The 21054-nt window shown below is 52.1% G+C and overlaps 1 protein-coding gene across 1 annotated transcript in view; it reads right to left on the reverse strand.

The window, feature by feature from the left end:
• Positions 1 to 1183: 1183 nt before the first annotated feature.
• zswim5 (zinc finger, SWIM-type containing 5) overlaps positions 1184 to 21054 on the reverse strand; it is a 37288-nt gene continuing 17417 nt past the window's right edge. Inside the window, exons 2-13 of the mRNA XM_084708055.1 lie at positions 12019 to 12375; positions 11374 to 11522; positions 11009 to 11159; positions 9662 to 9838; positions 9032 to 9208; positions 8305 to 8451; positions 7818 to 7955; positions 5855 to 6112; positions 5060 to 5195; positions 4542 to 4699; positions 4237 to 4400; positions 1184 to 3864 (exon numbers count right to left, since the gene is read on the reverse strand). Of these exons, the coding sequence (XP_084564181.1) occupies positions 2920 to 3864; positions 4237 to 4400; positions 4542 to 4699; positions 5060 to 5195; positions 5855 to 6112; positions 7818 to 7955; positions 8305 to 8451; positions 9032 to 9208; positions 9662 to 9838; positions 11009 to 11159; positions 11374 to 11522; positions 12019 to 12375 (2957 nt within the window). The 3' untranslated portion in view covers positions 1184 to 2919. The remainder of the gene's footprint in view (positions 3865 to 4236; positions 4401 to 4541; positions 4700 to 5059; positions 5196 to 5854; positions 6113 to 7817; positions 7956 to 8304; positions 8452 to 9031; positions 9209 to 9661; positions 9839 to 11008; positions 11160 to 11373; positions 11523 to 12018; positions 12376 to 21054) is intronic.

Genomic DNA, 21054 nt, shown 5'->3' on the forward strand with positions numbered 1-21054 from the left:
TGTTGATGATGAACTATACTTCTGTGGCAACAAATACTGGATACCTTTTATAAGTCAGTAGCACAAAGAGGCAACAAACACTTTTTCCCTTAAATTAAGAAAATAAAAAAACAAAAAGCAAATCCAAACAGTAGATGAACTAGTGAACGATCTCTACCAGCGATTATTATTCGTCTAACGTCTAGGGACAGGTCAAAACACTGGTACAGTTAACACATAGACATTTAGAGTACGGGAGGGAGAGAAAGAAAATTCCAGAGCAATGCGGTTCAATTCGGTTTGTTGGGTGATGCTGCTGCACTGACGGACAGCGAGACCTAAATGTCTGTGTTGAATGTAGCCTGTAAAAAGCACTGAGGCCAGGACAGCCCCGTCAGCCTGTCACGATCGACAGCAGGCATGCCTCTAGACAGACAGGCGGTGGGTTCTGTCCTTCCATTGTAACTAAAGCAGGAGCATGGGATGGTGAGACAGGACTGGGTGGTTTGACAACATAGGTTGTTGCTGCAATCACAGAACCGTTAGACCGACAGGCTGGCCGGCAGACTAGTTGGCCGACTGTCACATGACTCGGCAGAGTCATATGGCCGAAGTATGAAGGGGGAGGAGGGAGTAAGGAGGGGGGGAAAGACCAGCGGTGAGGAGGAACAGTCTGACTCAACAGCAGAAACCACACTGGAGCAGTCAGCTCACTCGGAACCAAGCTTTTCATGTCAACACAACGGATTTAAGCGATAAACAAAACGAGAGGACACAGGGAACACACACTGGTCCTCGTTCATCACTCTCTGCTAGCTCCCCTATTGACCACCGTGGGCTACTGTATTTGTTTTCTTGTTTGTCATTTGTATTTAGACTGAGGATCTCACTTATACACTTGTTAAAGCGCCAGGCCCTGTCCTGACACTAGTTTTGTGAGAAGACACTAAAGGCTTGAGTCCGAAAGAAAATATGTTTTTGTTGTCTTTTTTGTTGTTGTTGTTCTTTTTCTTTTTTTTTATCGATCACAAAAAGGCAAAGGTCTGTCACCCCAAAATGCAGCATATGTAGACTGGCAACATACATCGTACATCAACATGCTGCGGCCCTCTTAACAGTCCCCTTACTCTAGTGACAGAACTAGAGTGCTCCTACATGTCTCCTTGGGATGGGGCAGGGGGGCGGGGCCAGGGGGCGGGGGGGGGGGGGCGAAAGTGACCAAACCTTCAAGTGGATCTGCATAGACTGGTTTCATTCCCATTCACAACTTTAAGCCTTTTTTTTTAATCTAATCTCCAAACAACATGCTTCCTCTTAGAAAACACTTTGCAAAAATCCTAAGCAGTAAAACATACAAATAATGATAATTATAATAATTATAGAAAAAAAAATCAAAGAGATGTACACAGGAGCACCTGAGAAATGTCTTCCTCTTTGCGTTCTCACATTCCCAGCCCACCACAACATATTCAAGTATCCCAAAAAACAGAACGAAAAAACATACAGTTATGATAAATAATTATAACTTTACAATTTTTCTGAATTGACACTTTCGTATTTACAATATCTTAAATGCTTAATGCTACTACTTTTTGTTTTGTTTCTTATGTGATTTCCCTGAGAACTGAGTTTAGCATCTCTTTTCTCTTTGCGTTCTTTCTTTCAGTCGTATTTGTCTTTTCATTCTTAATTGTGGTCTTGTTCCTAATGGAGGGTCTGATTACTCAGGCCGCTATTGAGACTATCTTGGTAGAGTGAAGCTCACTAGCTCTCGTGGAATGTGGAAGCAAACATGGAACGGTTTTCATTGCCAAGACGAGTTCACCCCCAGACTCTCCATCTATATTGCCAGTATCTTAAATATACTAACTAATGTGTGTATGTGTGTACATTTTCCTAACTTGTTCACACACAGTTCTTAACTTTTGATAAATAATTGCTCAAGCAAGACACAATGTATAGAGGAGGTCCATTTTGTTGAAGTGCTTGTATAATAATAGTACTAATGCTCCAGGTCAAGCTGTAACTGCAGTGACACTGCCACAGGGGCAGACGGTGGGTTGAGTCAGGTCAGCTCAGGTGGGGTGACCCAGCGCCGTCAGCCATATTGTCTACAGGTATAGATTAATACACATCTGGATTTCAAAAAGACCAGATGTTTTTTTCAGCTATGATATTTCAACTTTATGCTGAAAACCTAAAAACCCAGACAACAGCAGACATCACAATGCCAGACCCACATGGTGGATTACCACTCCCAGATTAGCAAAACTGGCCAATCTATTGCTCTGGGATATATTACAAACACTGTTCAGAAGCCACAAAGTGGTCATTTAGTTTGACATACACCCAGGGGAGGTGGAGGACAGGTGGCAGCGCTGAGGGGACTGAGGTGTGGGAGTCTATGTGCCAGTGGGAGGGTGGTGGAGGAGGTCAGGGTGGGGGACACACCACATGCTAGCTCTACCTCTGCCTGGTCCACACTAGTCTGTCCCAAACTAGAGACCTTGTTAGTCTCACTTAAAGCTGACCCTCTGCGTGTGACCGAGGTATGACAGTAACAGTGTGTCAGTGTGTGTCAGTGTTTTTGGAATGAAGTATCTATCTTAAAAAAAAAACGAAGCTCAACCACAGCAGAAAGCATGCCCTGGTTCAAAGTCCCACATCTGTCATTTGGTTTCATCCGTATGTTCCACCTCCATGTTTTCAACATCTCTTGTCTTCTTTCTTAGACTGAATACAAGTTGTGGTGAACAATTTTTTTTTTGCTCACAAGAAGAAACAAAGCAACATAACAAACAGACAAACAGTAAGACTTTGCCCAAAAAAAAGACAAAAGAACAAAAAAAACTTAAATAATAAAACTGAGTATTAAAGTCAGATGAAAGTATTTCCCTACTAGTCCGCCTACATGTCAAGGCTGTGAGGTTTTAGTCCGGGTCAGCCAAATCGCTCCCGTACCAACATCATCAGTTTCTTCTTGCCCTTGTAAATCTGTTTGAGGTTGTCTATGAACTGGGCAAACTGGATGTGCCCGTCTTGCGCCAACAGGAAGGTCTCCCTGGCTTTGCTGAGGAACTCGATGAACTCGCCGTAGTGCCGAGGGCTGATGTGCGTAAGCCGGGAGTGCGTGGTGTTGATGTAGGCGCTGATGGTGGCGTCCAGCAGCTGGCGCAGGGGCGCCTTGTCCGTCGACATCAGCTTGCCCGAGTTCCGTCGCCCGGGGATGCCCGCCAGGCCCGGCGCCGTCATGGTGCAGCGCCTCAGGATGTCGGAGAGCACGGTGGCGCAGTGCACGCTCTTCACCACCAGGGGGATGATGGCGGCCAGCTCGTTCTTGCCGAGCGAGTGGCTGAGCGCGCACGCCCACAGGACGTCGTTGATGGCCGGGTGCGTGTCCTGGTTGTAGGCCAGGTTCAGGTGCGTCATGGCGAGCGACGCCAGCTTGAAGGCCCGTAGCGGGTAGCCGCGGTGCTCCATGTAGCGGGCGATGGTGAACAGCTGCGAGTACGTCATGCCGGTGGAGGCGGCGTCGATGACGATCTGGTAGGCCGTCTCGAAGGCGATGTGGTCCTTCTCGCAGAGGGTGAGGGCAGAGAGGGCGCAGTTCTGGGGGTCCTTCATGGCGCACTGGAGGGCCAGGGTGCGGGCGCAGCTAGCCAGCTCCTCCCTCTGGGGGTAGTCCAGGCTGAGGCGCAGGATGGTGGTGTGGGACATGACGGTGGCCGCCACGATGCTGGTGGCCTCGGTGGGGGTGAAGAGGGTGTACCAGCCCTGCAGGATGCTGACCAGCGCGCGCAGGCCCACCTCGGTGGCACAGGTGACCAGCCAGCGCACCATCTCCCTCCGTCTCCAGTTCAGGGTGGACAGGGTCATCCTCATCACCTGCACACACAGCCAGACAGGTTAGGCAAGGATGGAGACAACACACACACATGCGCGCGCGTGTGCATAAACACACATCCAAACATGCACACACACACACTATTCCAGCTTCTCTTTCACAAACAATGAATGCACAGACTCTGTCCTCCAGTCTCTCTCTCTCTCCCTCTCCCTCTCCCTCTCTCTCCCTCTCCCTCTCCCTCTCCCTCTCCCTCTCCCTCTCCCTCTCCCTCTCCCTCTCCCTCTCCTCTCTCTCTCTCTCTCTCTCTCTCTCTCTCTCTCTCTCTCTCTCTCTCTCTCTCTCTCTCTCTCTCTCTCTCTCTCTCTCTCTCTCTCTCTCTCTCTCTCTCTCTCTCCAGCAGAGCTACGTACCTGCAGGCCCAGCTCCAGGGCTACATTGAGCAGTGTGATGTCTGGGGGGTTGTCAGCAGGGGTGGCGATCTTGAAAGCGTCCTGGGCCAGTTTGAAGATGAGCGAGGAGGAGTGGATGTTCTTCTGGATGGCTTCCAGGACGGTCCTCAACCTCAACATGTCACCTGGACGACCAGGGCAGAGGGGGGGGGGGGTCAGAGTAGAAACATACTGGACACATCTCGACAAACAACTGCTCCGTCTCACGCCGTTGGGTGGAGCTGTGTGTGTGTCTGGGGGTGAGGACGCGTGGCTGTGTAGCTGACCTTTGGCTGCGGTGAGCATGGTGGAGGCCAGCTCACACTGCTGGGACTCCAGGTGGCCCAGGGTGAACCAGCGAGGGTAGCGGCTGGGCACGATGGAGATGCCATGGTGGGGGTGCCCCATGTCCCCTGAGGGGGCCGACGACTCCAGCACGGGCAGCCTGGTGACGCGCACACAATGAACCGAGGTTAGAAACACCACAGTGGTTAGATAAATCATGCCTGTGTGTGTGTGTGTGTATGTGTGTTCAGTGCTAAGCTGATTTATTGATCTGTACTACCCTGGGCCCTGAGGAGTCTAGTGGGTAATGACACAGCAGTAGTGCAGAAGGGGACTATGCACGCATGGGCTTCCACTGAGCCACACACACACAAACACACACACGCTGTCAATAACTAGTGTTTCAGTTGGTTGGGGATCCGATCTAACCTCATGGCTAGACCTTATGGAGCCACACACACACAAACACACACACGCTGTCATTAACTAGTGTTTCAGTTGGTTGGGGATCCGATCTAACCTCATGGCTCTCAGGGCCAGCTTGTAAGCCAGGTCGGCGTCGTGGGGCAGCAGGGCAGAGAACAGGTACTTGGCAAAAGTGTGCATGGGCACACTCTCCCTGTGGATGACCTCGCCCAAGCCACTGAACGGACCGCCTGAGAGAGAGGGGGAGAAAGAGAGAGAGAGGGATGGAGAAATAGAGAGAGAGGGATGGAGAAAGAGAGAGAGAGGGATGGAGAAAGAGAGAGAGAGGGGGAGAAAGAGAGAGAGAGGGATGGAGAAAGAGAGAGAGAGGGATGGAGAAAGAGAGATAGAGGGATGGAGAAAGAGAGAGAGGGGGAGAAAGAGAGAGAGAGGGATGGAGAAAGAGAGAGAGGGATGGAGAAAGAGAGAGAGAGGGATGGAGAAAGAGAGAGAGGGGGAGAAAGAGAGAGAGAGGGATGGAGAAAGAGAGAGAGAGGGATGGAGAAAGAGAGAGAGAGGGATGGAGAAAGAGAGAGAGAGGGGGAGAAAGAGAGAGAGAGGGGGAGAAAGAGAGAGAGAGGGATGGAGAAAGAGAGAGAGAGGGGGAGAAAGAGAGAGAGGGATGGAGAAAGAGAGAGAGAGGGATGGAGAAAGAGAGAGAGAGGGGGAGAAAGAGAGAGAGAGGGATGGAGAAAGAGAAGGGAAAATGGGAGGGGCGGAGAGGGTTCAGAGTTTCAACCGTGCCTTTAGTCCACGACGATAAGAGTTTCAAGGCTGAGATAGTATACGTGAGAGAGACGGCGGGCGGGAAAGAGTGAGAGAGAGACACATCCGACAGAGAGAGCCCTACCTTCCAGGAGGAGGATGGCCTGCTTGCGGAGGGTCTGGACCAGGAGCTCGTCCAGCTCCATCTCCTGCAGCTTGGCCGCGATCTGCTCCTCGTTGCGACACACCTTGTCCTGGGCATACAGGCCCTCGGGCATCAGCCTCTGCTGGCCCATGCCCATGAGCGCCACCTCCAGGGCCAGCGCCAGGTACGACTCTCCGCCGTCAGGGCAGCCCCACACGGGCACGTGGTGGTAGACAGGGGGCTTGGGCTCTCCTGAGTCTGAGACGAGAGAGAGAGATAGTGTGAGAGAGAGAGAGAAAGAGAGAGAAAGAGAGGGAGAGAGAGAGACATAGAGAGAGTGAGAGTTATTTAACAGGGAAGCTTCTAAGTTTTCGCGTTCTGCCCTAGTTCATCCAGCCTCGTTATCCCTTATTACATAAGCGTGTTTATGTCAAGTTGGACTTGACTGGACTTTGGCTGCTATCACATGGCATCCAATGCTAGTGGGGTTAGCGCCGTGCTACTGTACGTGGCACTGGTTGGTGCTAATGCTAATCCAAGATGGCCGTCTCGCGGTTTTTGTTGCTGCCTGAAAGGTGCTGTTGAGAACAGATGCTACTGTAGTCCCTTTCTCTTTCTCTACTAGTCCTGGTACGGCCAGCTGTAGATGCCAGCCTCACACACACACACACACGCACACACACACTCTTTCACAAGCACACACACACATACAATACGCACCATGGGAAAAACACTAACATCTGTTGACACGGACTCAGACCCAACCAGCAGCTCACCACTCTTAAATCCCTCCTGCGAATGATCCTTGGACAATCCTGTTTATTACTGTGGGCAGTGTGTCTGTGTGTGTGTGTGTCTGCACACACGGAATCTCCCATAATCACACTGGATCACAACAACTTCCACCAGACGGTGTAAGCTAGTGAACTGAACCAACCTTCTTAACAGCACTCGGGTTAGTACGGTAGGTGAGGGAGGACACTCTAGGGTTTTAGCATTGAGTTGAGTCCGTTTCTGTCCAATAGTAGAACTATTACCACACAAAGGGCTGTTTCTCAGTGGTGTTGGGGTTTTGTTGGCCTGCAGTTGTTGTTAAGCCATGTGGATAATGGCCGCTGCTGATTGGTGGAGCTCGAGATAGGCCCTGCCCCCACACCAGATGTTTCCAGCTGCTCACCAGAGCCAAACAAAGGAGTTTGACAGGGGCTGCACACCATGGTCTGGATGCAACAGACACACTCTGTCGCCCTCTGTTTCTCTCTCCCTACCTTTCTCTCCGTATCCAAGAAACACTCTTTCCCTCAAACCCACCCACACACACACACACACACACACACACAGGCCCCAATCCCTGTACCACCGGGCAGTATTGTTCCATCTCACAATGCCTCCCTGTTGCTTGGAGACAATAGGCCACACCAAATCCCTGCTCTCCGCTAGCCTCGAGGATGCATGTATGGAATGCAAATACTGATTGATTATATACATGTGCCCCCCCTCTCCCCCCCCCCTCCAGAGAGAGCTGAATGACCTCTCAGCTGCTAAGCCATTCATCTCTTAGATGTTTATAGCCTCCACTGTGGGGGGGGGTCAGCTTGTACAGATATCTGCTCTATTGTATTGGGATCTGATCTGGGCTGAGTGGCATGGATGAGCCGGCTGTGTGTGGGGCTGCAGGGACACTGACTCAGCAGGTACACTCACTTCTGTGGGGGGGGGGAGGGGAAACGTAAACAGGCTGCTTGACCTCACAGATGCCCTCGCATCCCCGGGCACAGTGCTTTAAATATACTTCCAGTGGGTTTCCAATTTGCGATGAAGCGGGCAATTTAGGTCAGGCCAAGTTGTGCTTGGGTCGGCGTACATGTGTGCGATGCCGTCGTGATGTTATAAGAGGCGGGCCTCTCTTTTCTTTGGCCCCCGAGATGATCGAGATGGCCTTTAAAGGAGTATTGCGCTGTACCTCCGGTGTCCATGGCGCTGTCGTCGTCCAGGCGGCAGGTCTCCGTCAGGGTGACGAACAGGCAGCCGATGGGGTCCAGGGGGTGGCCCACCCAGCCCTCCAGGTTGGTGGTGGAGGTGAGACCTCTCTGGAGCAGCTCTGACGAGGGGACACAGAGTTTACCATTAGACCAAGAGGACTGGGCTGCAGGACATAACCACGGCCTTTTATAATATCACGTATCCACACTCTGACAAAGCATTTTAATGTTAGCAGAAGCCACTTAAACTACGATTTTTTGAATCATATTTTTGAATAAGTGGTAGGGTTAGTCATGATGATGAGTCATGATGATGTGTTAAGGTGTCTAATTACTCTGCTTTCAATTAACAAGTAACCGAGTATCAAGTTGACGGAGAACAAATTAGACTTGTTAATGGGAGTGAACCCTTTGAACTACTGGCAGCAAACGTTTCCTTTCAGCTTCCAGACAGGCAGGGGGCGCTACCTTTCTTCTGGTGCTTGTAGATGTCCATCTGTCTCTGCTGCTGGAGGCGGAGCGTGTTTATGATGGCCACCGCCAGGCGCAGCGCCTCGCGGGGGTAACCATGGGAACGTAGGGCATCGACCCGAGCGCATGCGGTGGGGACATGATCTACGGAACAGGTCACATGACACAGGCTCAATACAGGATTGAGATATATGGAGAGGCTCATGGCCCAACACACACACACACACACACACTGTCCAGATCTTCCCCACCAGCAACTTACTGAGGCTTTAGGATCGAAGGGAAGGAGAATTAAAGCAGGCTTATAACACCACATACTACTGGTGTTAGGCTAGTCCTTATCCCATCCCACACACACCCACACCCACCCACACTCTGTTGGGTTTGCGAAGCATAAATGGACCACTGTCAATACTTTGTGCAGATAACACACACTGTAAAGTAGAGAACACACCGAACATGGAGTTCACTGCGTAATATGCTGACATGCTCAGTGTTCTGGGAAGACTGGCATGACAAAACACAATGCATGACTGCACATGGATTGTATTTCCACCCCATGGGTGTCTGTTACCAGTAACCACGTGAACCTCTTCGACGTCATTAGTGCCAAAAAAAAGCACGTACAAAAGGGAGGCTATGACATATCATGGTCAACAGGACGACATATGGCGTTTGTGAGTGTTGAGCCTGGGGGGGGGGGGTCTGTGTGTGGGATCCCTACCCAGCCAGAGGGGCAGTCCCTGGGGGTTGAAGAGCAGGCTCTCCCCCTCCCTCTGGTAGGCTGGGGACATGTAGAAGTCACTGCTGATGATCCTCTGCAGGTGGCTGTCCTGCCAGTGCAGGTCACACGCCTCCATGGCCCGCGTGAACACCGTCCTCCTGGGCCTTGCTAGCGAGTCTGGAGGTGGACAGATGGAGCCAGGAAGAGAGAGAGAGAGATAGGAGAGAGAGAGGGACAGAGAAAGGATGAGACAAAGGGAAACCAAAAGAGAGAGGGAGAGAGAGGGTGAGAGAGGGAGAGAGAGGGAGGGAGATAAACAGTCAAACCTCGGTGTAGGAGATACAACGACAGCTGAATGTTGCATGTGAAAACAGAGATGAGTGGGGCCTAATGGTGGAACTACCGTGGGACTCGTGTGAGGAGTCCTGCCGGGGTCACATACAAGGAGAGCAAACACTACTGGAGAAGCTTAACAAGCCTACAAACAACCCTCACCAGTGCAGATTTGATCAACAGTCAGGGTGTCGTGTGGGTGTGTACTTGTGTGTGTGTGAAAGTGCGTGTGTATAAGTGTGTTTGTGAGCGTATATGTGTGTATCTGTGTGTGTGTGTGTGTAAGTGTGGACTGACCCTGTGCCAGGTTGCTCTGTGGTAGGGCGTTGGTAATGTTGGGCAACTCACTGCCATAGTTGCCGTCCTCAAGGGGGCAGATGTCCATGTCGCCCCACCTCTTGAGCTGCCGAAGCCAGCCACTCTTCTCCTCGCTCTTACAGTGAGGGTTCAGCACCACACACACCCACAGTGCACCTGAGGGGGAGGGAGGGGGGGGGGGGGGTCAGGTACTGTGTGTGTGTGTGTGTGTGTGAGAGAGTCCTTTGTGCTCCTGGCACACGGTTGCACCTGGAGAGACCTGGGTCTTAATGACACTCTGTGTCAGGGCAACACAATGCATGAGCATGATCACACAGGAGCAACAGCACGCTCGGGTGAGTGACCAGGCGTGGGGGGGGGGGGGGGGGGGGGGCTTGGACTGGGCCCCTCAGCCACACTGTGTTCAGCCCCGTGTTCAGCCCAGTATTCAGTCAGACAGGGTTAAGTCATACAGTATTCAGTCATACATGGTTAAGTCATACAGGGTTAAGTCAGGCAGGGTTCAGTCATACAGTGTTCAGTCATACAGTGTTCAGTCATACAGGGTTAAGTCAGGCAGGGTTCAGTCATACAGGGTTAAGTCAGGCAGGGTTCAGTCATACAGGGTTAAGTCAGGCAGGGTTCAGTCATACAGTGTTCAGTCATACAGTGTTCAGTCATACAGTGTTCAGTCATACAGGGTTAAGTCAGGCAGGGTTCAGTCAGGCAGGGTTCAGTCATACAGGGTTAAGTCAGGCAGGGTTCAGTCATACAGGGTTCAGTCAGGCAGGGTTCAGTCAGGCAGGGTTCAGTCAGGCAGGGGTCAGTCAGGCAGGGGTCAGTCAGGCAGGGGTCAGTCAGGCAGGGTTCAGTCAGGCAGGGTTCAGTCAGGCAGGGGTCAGTCAGGCAGGGGTCAGTCAGGCAGGGGTCAGTCAGGCAGGGTTCAGCCAGTAAAGTCAGCCTCCTCTGAGTGTCGGATGGGCTCTGCTCTCATCGACCCTGTAAACGCTCCAATCAATAGCTGGGTCGGTTGAGATCCTATTGATGTGCCCGGCCTTAAGCACGCTGTCCCAGAAGAGGAGGAGGTCTGGTCAGGGCCACGTCCAGTGAGCACAAACTTTCTGCTAACCCTTCTACATGGGAACCATGAGCAGACAACTGAGCATGAGTCATGTATGTAGCCGGCCTATAGAATGACAGTATTGTATGTGTTTGGCTGACTCTCTTATCCCCGGTGGTGTACAGGCGAGATTTGAACCTGTGATCTCTTGATCTGCTGTAAAACTGCTGTGTCCACCACTGAGCGACACCCACCATGATCGTGTAAAACCGAACTGGTTTGCTTACCCAGTTCGTCCCAGAGCTGCCGGCACTTGTCTGTCATGCCCGTGCCCTGCTGTCTCCATAGCGATAGGCGCGGGTCGGCCATGAACTGCTCCGTGATGAGCGTCAGCATCCTGGCCCCGTTGGAGTCCCGCATCCTCAACATCTCCCGCACCTGCAGGAGCACACACACACACACACACACACACACACACACACACTGCATGTCAGTCCCCAGCGGCCGCTCATCCCTGAGGCTGGCGCCGGTGAACGTCTCCCCCAAACAGGGCCGTTCTGACGCGCTCCGAACCCCTTCTGATCTTATTCCCGGGCGGGCGACTTGAGATGTGGCGAGTGAGGGAGAGCGTGTGGGAGCAGACGAGGGCTACCTTAGCGAACATGGAGTTGAGCTGCTTCCCCGAGCCGTAGTAACCGCCCTGGGACAGGAACTGCTTGACCTGCTCCCTGACCTGGTCCTCGTCCAGGTGCCAGCAGTTATCATCGTCGATGCTGGCGCCCGCCGTGGGGTCCGGGGCACCTGGGATACACACGCATGGAGGTGAGTGACCAACACTCGACAATATTCACACACACATACACACACAGATACACTTCACTTCAACCCAGAACTGCCTTTGACGAAAACATTGATTTGGGTGAACAAGGTATAATAATGGATTCAGTCATTCAGAGAAAACAAGAGTCCCAAGAGTTGTTTTGTTATTTCTTGTCCTGTGTTTGCATTGTTTAAAGCACGTGTAGAGTGACCTAGCTTTGTACATGTCCTATATGTTGGGCTCGCTGACTGTGTGAGTACGTTACGGTTCACCTTTCCTGTCTCCCTCCCTTTCCCCTTTGTTCCACCCACCCACCCATCCACCCCCTCTTTACTTCCTTCCTCCTGTCGTTGTATATATATACATGTATACATATCAACTCTCTGGAGTCAGCTCCACATTCCAGTATTAAAACAGGGCTGGCAGGCACACGCGTGTGTGGGAGTGTGTTTGCGTGTGGCTATCACCCGGACTCACCGTGAACCTGGTTGATCTGGGAATTGGACGAGAGGATCTCGTCCGCCAGCTTCTGGGCGGTGGGCAGCACCTCCGTGTGGTGGGCGGTGATCAGGTACTGGACCAGCTTCTGGAGCTGGTCGCGGTTCATCTGGAACAGGGTCTCGGAGATGGGCAGCCTCAGCTTGACCTGCTCGGGCTTGCGGATGCGGTAGAGGGACAGCGCCACCACGTGGGCGCAATAGAAGATGTCGCGGTTGCCGCAGCCGCAGGTGACCGAGGTGATCTTGCAGCGGTCGAAGCTGATGGCCACGCGGTGGGTGACCTCCGGGTCCGAGGGCGAGGCCGGCTCCGTCACCGTGCCGCTCAGGTGGAACCCTGGGAACAAGGGAGGGAGGGAGTTAAGACGGCCGTGGTAAAAGGCTGCCTGTGTCTTTAAGAAGATCGGGCCACGGTGGCACTTCCTGATCCTCTGTGTTTCAAACCGGGCCAGGGGAGACAGTTGCCTGATGGGCTCTCCTTGTTTCTATCTGTGACCTTGCCACCCCCACCCCCTCCTTCCCAGAGGAGCCGGAAGACTGAGAGCTCTGCTGACAACTGACCTGGAGGGCCGTTTCACTCACCCTGGGGCTCACAGGCACTGATACAGTCAGAGTAGAGAGTGTGTGTGTGTGTGTGTGTGTGTGTGTGTGGGGGGGGGGGGGTACGAGAGACGAGGGGAGAGTGTGTTGGGAGAGGAGATATGGGACAGGAAGTGTGAGATGAGAGTGCAGGAGCGCAGGAGGGACGAGAAAAGTAATGAGGGTTATGTGCAGAAGGGATGTGGGCGGACAATAGGGAGAGAACAGGAGGAATCTCACTGTGACTGGTGTATAATTGATGACTGTGGCTCACATAGAGGTCTGGAGCTAAGGACTGCTACATCACCACACCATAGCAACTTGCCTCACATCTACTGGACCTAAACATAGCAACCTGCCTGTTTCATTCACCCTCAAATAGAGAAAGGTACAGAGGGAAAGAGACAGAGAGAGAGAACAAGCGAGAAACAATAAGGTCACTGTCTGCAAGGCAATTGTTTCCTGCCCTTAAACACATTCTCCTCAATTCATGTCTGTGTTTCCTTTATGGTTTGCCAGTCAGATCTCCACCGACACATGCTAATGCCGCTAACTTGCTAAGAGCAACACGGCTAATGTTGCTAATAGCAGTTAGCTAAGTCAACTACAGATGAAAACAACAAAAGGCTAACCAACAACCCAATGAGCTCAGCTAGCCACGGCTAAGCTTATTAACATCAAATGGGGTCCTCTCTGGATGAACATGCTATCACGGCCAGTGAACTGGAAAAGACCTGGAATTTTGCTCACTCTCACACACACAAATCCCCCAAATCACACACACACACACACAATTATTTCTAGATTTTGACCAGTACAACAGGGGTGCCTAATAAGCATGAGTAAAGCTCGCCTCTCTCGCTAAATCCCACAAAAGGCTTCCAGACCCTCTCTTCTGAGAACAACCCCTCCTTCCTCCCCTCCGTCTCTCTCTCTCTCTCTCTCTCTCCCTACCTCCCTCCCTCTGACCTTCCCTCTTTCCATCCCTCCCTCTTTCCCTCCACAGGAAGAAATCCAACGTCCAATTTACTGCCAAAGCCTTTCAGGCGCAGCCAGAGCCACATGCCCATCTGATTAAGGACACTTTATGGTGATGTCTGTTTTCATTTTGATAAAAAAAAAGAGAGAGAGAGAAGAGAAACCGTGAGGAGAGGATAGGAGGGGGGGCGTCTACCCCAATGGGTTGCAAATGACTCACAGCTCAGGGCTGAGTTCAAAAGGGAATATGGAGGGGAGACAGGGGGCCCAGGCCGACTGGAGGACACCGTGGAGGACCTTTCGGAGGTTTCATCCTCCTCAAGCATGGCCAGCTGAGAGCACTCTCCATGTCTGGCCGCACCCACGGGTTTAACCCAATCTATTTAAATAAGACACTCGGCGTGAGGCTAAACTAGGACACGGTGTTTTCACGAGGTTCAGTCCGTGTCTGGAGCTGAGAGAGGGAGGGAGCAGATAAGACAACCCGTGTTTAGGGGACACGTAGAGAGCACTGAGAGGGCGTAGGAACCAGGCAGACGGGAGAGATAGAAGAGATAGAGGGGGAGGAAGACAGAGAGGGGGCAGGCATCTGGGACTGATGGACGTGGAGAGCCCTCCTCGTCTTTCAGACCTCCTCCTCCTCCTCAGCCCCCATGGCCCAGGCCGACGGATCCTGCAGCCTCCTTCCCTCTCTGTTCTCTCCAAGGGTGGTGTGGTCTGCCTCTCTATCTCTGCCTCTCCCCATATCTCTCTCTCTCTCTCTCTCTCTCTCTCTTCTTGGGATTATTTGTGCCTTACTTCCGCAGAGGGCTTTGTGTTGTCAGCTCTAATGGCCCTTTGGTCAAGGAGTTTGTGTGAGGGTGTGTCTGTGTGTGTGTGTCTGTGTGTGTGTGTCTGTGTGAGAGAGGGACACTTGGAGTCGTAAGCAGATGGAGTAGCGGTGTCGGTGACAATACAAGACACTGCGTCACAGAGGGGAGTAATTACACTGTCTTGGCTAATATAGGTCACACACACGCACACACACAGAAACACACACACTCTAATACACACTCACATGCAGAGGGGTCCCAGCATGTAGCCATGGCTAGTCAAGCATACAGGACAGCTGATAGTGGGTCTGGGTGGTGTGTGCAAGGAACCATGTGACATGCAGTCTGTCTGAGTGCATGTATGTAAAGTTCGGTAGAACCGGACAGCGTATTAGCCTTGTTCTCGTGATCAACCGAACAAACACAATCCTAGACAAACAGGATATGAATCTTTAAGAAGTGGCATTTTTCCTGTGTTTCTTTTGACAGACACACACACGCACATTAGTGGTCTGTAACCTTCTTTGTTTCCTAAAAGAGCGACTATTCTCCACGGCCATGTTGCGCTGCCTCCACTTGTCTATGCCGTGTGCTGCTTGCAGAGGGGGTTGGGGTGTGAAGCCGGCTAAACACATGAATTTATAACAAAGGTGAACTGAATGTATGGTTCTGGGAGTCTTGCCAACCCCACAAAGCTGATTTGATCCTGAACAGAAGCACATGGTCGTCTGTCTGTCCCCAGGGACTACTGTGTGTGTGTGTGTGGACCCTGCAAAATATTATGTATTGGCTAATCATTTTAACATTACGTGAAAATGTAGGGAGAGTATGGTTAGAGGACAGCCATAGGAACAGAAGAGACCCATTCATTCTCTCTCTCCTTCCCTCCCTCTCCGGTTCGCTCCTCGCTTCGCTCGCTCACTCACACCATCTGCCACTCAGCTGCTCCGCCCACACGGGACCGAGCGTCCAATCAGAGGCCAATCCCTCCCTGCTTCTAAACCATTAACCTGTAATCAGCTGTGGAGGCTGAGCTGCTGTCTCTTTAGCAGGAACAGAGCCAACACCACACACACGCACTCACTCACTCACACACGCACACACACATGCACACGCACGCACACACACACAGTCCTTACACCATTACAGTCCCACATGCCCTCACTACAGACCTTTAAATCTTTTAAACACCATCCAACCCCACCATCGCACACACACACACACACGTCTACGTGCTCTGTCACCTAGCTCAGTCTGAACCTTGACACCACGCTGCTCTGGCCCACCTCCAAAACACAGCACCCCCCCTCCCAGTCCAGCACCCCCCCTCCCAGTCCAGTCACCCAGCACCCCCCTCCCAGTCCAGCACCCCCCCTCCCAGTCCAGCACCCCCCCTCCCAGTCCAGCACCCCCCCTCCCAGTCCAGTCACCCAGCACCCCCCTCCCAGTCCAGTCACCCTGCACCCCCCTCCCAGATGCCCTTAGCCCATCCTCCATCTGTTCCAGCAGTTAGGAGGTTAACAGAGCAACACCCTCCCCCCTCCTCCTCCTCCATACGCCCGCCTATCTCCACAGAACAGACATGCATATGCACAGACACACTGCATTCTGTATCACCCTCTCAAGCCCCCCCCCCCCCCCCGCCCACTTGCACACCCACCCTCACACATCTGATAACGTCTGATTGATTCATTTGTGATTTCCCTGTAGCACCATCGGGGGCCCCCAGCCATTGGGAGTCATTTGTCATGATCACATTCAATTGATTCCTGATTCGCTGGGGTTTCAATGGCATGAAATGGAAGGGGGCAGGGGGGTTGGGGAGAGTGGGAGGGGGGCAAGGTTTAATCAAGCTCCTTTCAGTACCTGGGGCCCGGGCCGGTCTGAACACCGCGACAACTGAGTGACGTCTATGGAAATCCTTGATAAGATGCATCACCCCAATTTCCGACTCCGCTCTGATGCGTGTGAGCACACAGCCAGCGAGAGAGGGAGGGAGGGGAGGAGGGAGGACGGGGGAGGCAGGAGGGAGGGGGAAAATGTGAATAATGGGAGCTCAAGCACAGCGCTGGGGGGAGATCAAAACAGCCATTTAAGCACCTGATGCAAACCAGAACCGGCTCAAGAGGCTTCCTCCTCCAAAATAATAATTTATAGATAAAGGGGGAAAGGGAGAGAGCGGTCAAAAGAGAAAAAAAGGATAAATATAAACGAGACAAATGTGTGTACGTGAACACGTGTGTGTGTGTGTGTGTGTGTGTGTGGGTGTGTGTGAGGTGGGATGGGACTATAAGTACATACAGATGTCCTGCTTGAGATAAAAGCAGGCAACACTTCAACTGGGGGCTGACAGTATGAGAGGGAGGGAAGGAGGAGGGAGAGAGGAGGAAGAGAGGAGGGAGAGAGGAGAGAAGGAGGGCAGGAGAGGAGGGGAGGATATCCACTTATTGTTCTATTTGTTCAAGGTTTTCATGGGCTCTAATCAGAAAGCAGACAGTGCATGCAGACTGAGTGACATAGCCTTCACTCCGAGCAATGGAAGCCATCGTGACCAGACCAGGCTGTGTTGAGAGGATTCAGAAATGATGGACAACTCCTTACAGCGCTGGACCAGCCAGACATGGGCCTCAAAACAATAGTATGGTCACCTTGGACCCCCAGCAAAAGAATTGCTTAGTTTGGTCGATAGAAAGAAGCTGAAGCACTTGGGAGTGTGTGTTGGTTGGGGGGGGGGGGGGGGGGGGGGGGGGGGGGGTCGGGGCAGGGGGTTTATAGAAACCTGGCCTATCTCTGCTTTGAACCTCTTTACTCAAGGCTAAATAAAATATAAAAATATTGTTTTCAGGGCGATGGTTTGCTCTGCGTGTGTGTCGTGTGTGTGATGAACGTGTCTTGAGGCCTTGGCCCAGCCACAGTTAGCTAGCTGTTAGCCCTAGCCCGGAGGAGGAAGCCAGCCCCAGCCACAGTTAGCTAGCTGTTAGCCCTAGCCTGGAGGAGGAAGCCAGCCCCAGCCACAGTTAGCTAGCTGTTAGCCCTAGCCCGGAGGAGGAAGCCAGCCCCAGCCACAGTTAGCTAGCTGTTAGCCCTAGCCAGGAGGAGGAAGCCAGCCCCAGCCACAGTTAGCTAGCTGTTAGCCCTAGCCCGGAGGAAGAGGCCAGCCCCAGCCACACGCTGCTCCTAAGAGAAGCTGACAGCTTCCAAAGGTCACCAGGCTGGGTCGACCCTCCAATTACTGATCCGTCAGGTCAGTCCTGCCCATCCACAGCAGCCTGGAATCAGCCTTCGGCCCCCTCGGGCTCATCCCCCCCACACCCCCCACACCCACACGGACGTCTCCACGCCACTTTGGCCTTTCGTCTACCAGCGATGCTCTTCTCATGGAAAGATTGTGATTAATATGCAAACACGCAAGGAGCCATCTGCTGTCTTGCAATTGACAAGACTTAAGGCTCAGCAGCAGTGCGGGCGACACAATGCCCCTTTAGAGGAGACGGGAGTGTGTGTTTGTTCATCAAGCACAGCCTGCGAGGCTAGATAAGTGTGCATTAAGAGGCTTATATTTCATACCGAGTCGCAGAGGAAAAATATGATTTTCTCCTAACATCAAGCACTGAAAAGCATGAAGACTGGCAAGTGGCTGAAGCAGAGGTGTGGTTTGTAGAATGTTTGTACGCACAGAGAATAAAGCACAAAGCTAAACATTTGTAGCCGCTATCTAATCACCCGCTTTGCTAATCTGTGTCTTTCAACCCTTGTTTACTCTGCATTAACCCTGACTCAGATGTAAATGAACAAACAAATAAGTTAACAACAAAAAAACAACAACTTCAAGGACAAATGTCTGAATGTGATTTTTCGGCCTCTGGCCTCCCTTTCTCTCTCTCCCAATCTCCCTTCTACCTCCCCATCATGGGCAAACTGAATCATTTCTCCCCTCAGACAATCATGCCTAATGAAGGCAGAAGCTTGCGTCAAATTTGCAGCTGACACCGTCACTGGGCCATTAACAAAGCTGCAATCACACACACACACACACACACACTCGCATGCATGCATGCAGCCCAAACACGGGGTCTTATGGTTGACTTCATCAAACGCTCGTCAAGCCAGGACAACATATGGAGGCAGGACAAAAAGCAGAGGGGCCGTGGCAGCACAAAGGCAGCATGCATCACCCCGTCAGGCCGCTTTGTCTGCCAGGGCCTGGCATTCAGGATGACACTGGGGCTGGGGACAGTGGCTGGGACCCCCCCCCCCCCCAGCGAAGGTGTTCTCCCCCAGAGACTGATTTGAATCAGCTGACAACAACCGGCAGCACTAATTGGAAACTTCTCCTGATTGAATCCCCCATCCGTCCAACCACGCAGAGCCCGGATCTCCCACCATTGTCTCGCTGCTGTCTCTCTTCCCCCCCCCCCCTCCCACCTCCCTCCCTCCTCAACTCCCAGCCGTATGAGCTGGCATGCACACCCAGAAGCACCCCTCTCCGTGGTGAGTCTTAATCTGGACGTGACCTGCTTTATTCCCCCTGCGCCGGCTGCCCACTGGGCCGCCATTCACAAGCCCCCCTTTGTTCTCCGTGGGCCTGTCTAGGCCTCAGGCAGGGGCCTCGCCTGCTATTGTTGCCCACAAAGCCTGAGCAGCGGTTAGCAGGCGTCAGCTTGGAGGCAGGCCGGCAGGCGGAGCAGAGCCGGGTTCTTGGCTGGGACTCCTCTGCTACGCTGCTACGGCTAGCAGAGAGAAGCTAAGACAGGAAATGAAGAGATCGGACAGGAAGGAGATGGGACTGAGATAGGAGGGAACAGTAGAGGGGCTGTGGGCAGGGAAGGGGTTACTATGGAGGACAGCATTGACTGAACTTGGAACAGAATCGCTGGCATGACGTAGCAGTGTGTTGGAATTGGATACGAAGCTGTGTGAGGTGGAGGGAGGCTGGAACGAGGAGAGCTGGGATAGGAACTGGAGCTTCATGGTCAACAGCACACACAGCTGGATGGGATAGACGGAGAGGAGCGTTCAGACTGGCCACATTACATCATCAAATGCTGTTTGGTAAATCTGTAATGAAACTCAGTACACATCTACAAAATATGTTGGCACTGCATTGCCCTTTGACCTCAACCAGTCACTAAAACAAACAAGGTGTCTTTGTGATATGGTAGATTTTGATTCTTTATCTGAAGCGTCTATGATATAAAGATTAAACTGGGGATTTATTCTATGAAGGGAGGTTTATTTTTAGAGCAAAAAAAACCTGAACTCAATAACCTGCAGGACAGGGGATGAAACAGTCTAGCTTAGTTAAGCAGCCATAAATCCAGCCAGCCAGCCATCCATCCAGTCAGCCAACCATCCAGTGTGTCTAGAAGCACAATCACGGAATAATGTCAATCGTTCACACATGCGCACGCACCACAGCATAAAGGGCCCGGGCTTAGTAAACAATGCAGCACAATGCTCTTTGGCTGGGGCTCTGTTGACAAAGAAAGAGCCTATCGCTAGACTGCCATTCATTCACATGGCTGTGACAAGTCTGAAAAGAGCAGCTCAACCAGTGACAGAGGCCTGTAAGGCAAGTGCTGAGGGACACACAATGCCAGACGTAGGGGGGGGTTCAATAGACCACCACCCACAAGAGTCACATTCCACACCGAGAGAAGGAAGGGAAGATTCAATGGTGGAGGCGTGTGTGTGTGTGAGAGAGAGAGAGAGAGAGAGAGAGAGAGACACAGAGAGAGAGAGAGAGAGACAGAGAGAGAGAGAGAGAGAGAGAGAGAGAGAGAGAGAGAGAGAGAGAGAGAGAGACAGAGAGAGAGACAGAGAGAGAGACAGACAGAGAGACAGAGAGAGAGAGCAGTGTGTAAGAATTCAGTCTGCTTTTGCCAGCTTCCTTTCCATTTATTTCACACAGATGAATCTCCATTGTGCAAGAATATCGTACGTGTGTGCAAGTATGTGTGTGTGTGTGCTGTGTGTATACACATGAGTACGTGTGTATACGCGGAGCAGGGGCCTGCCCAAGGAGTTTAATTCAGACTTGCACAGAGGCTTTATGTCATCACCGCTAGGGGATTGAGGAGCGAGTGAAGGATGAGGCTAGCATTCTCTGCTCGTCATCCCAGGATGCCTGGATGGCTAGGCCCAGCCCACAGACAATGGGCTGGATACACCAGGGGAGAAAGATTACTTGAGACTAAACCAACAATGATGCTCTGCAGGCCTAGCTGTGTGGACTATAATGGTGCAGTAACAACAGGCTGAGCTGCGATGGAAGCCCCAATGCTCAGCCCGTGTGTGTGTCACACTGAAACCCCTGAGTTTGCAACACAGCGAAGGAGGCGGGACACTGGCAAAGGACGCAATTAGAAGGCTTCTACCAAAGTCTACTACTTCAGAAGAATTGGCATTGATATAAGTGCAATAACAATGCCTTTAATAGCCTCGAAGAGCAGAGCCGTTGGAGTCGCCGGACAACCGTGGCTTGTCATACAATGGGCCTCTGATTAATAAGGATGGCTGCATATTAGGAAGAATGACGAGGAAGGAAAGGGCCGTCTGAAAGGCACTTAAACACAAATTATGTAGATTTAAACACTGCATTGGTCACAGGGGGACACCCGCATGAATATTCATGAGGCTACACTTTA

The sequence above is a fragment of the Hypomesus nipponensis genome, chromosome 10 (genome assembly GCF_054491055.1).
Source record: "Hypomesus nipponensis isolate SF chromosome 10, ASM5449105v1, whole genome shotgun sequence".
Classification (NCBI taxonomy): Eukaryota; Metazoa; Chordata; class Actinopteri; order Osmeriformes; family Osmeridae; genus Hypomesus; species Hypomesus nipponensis.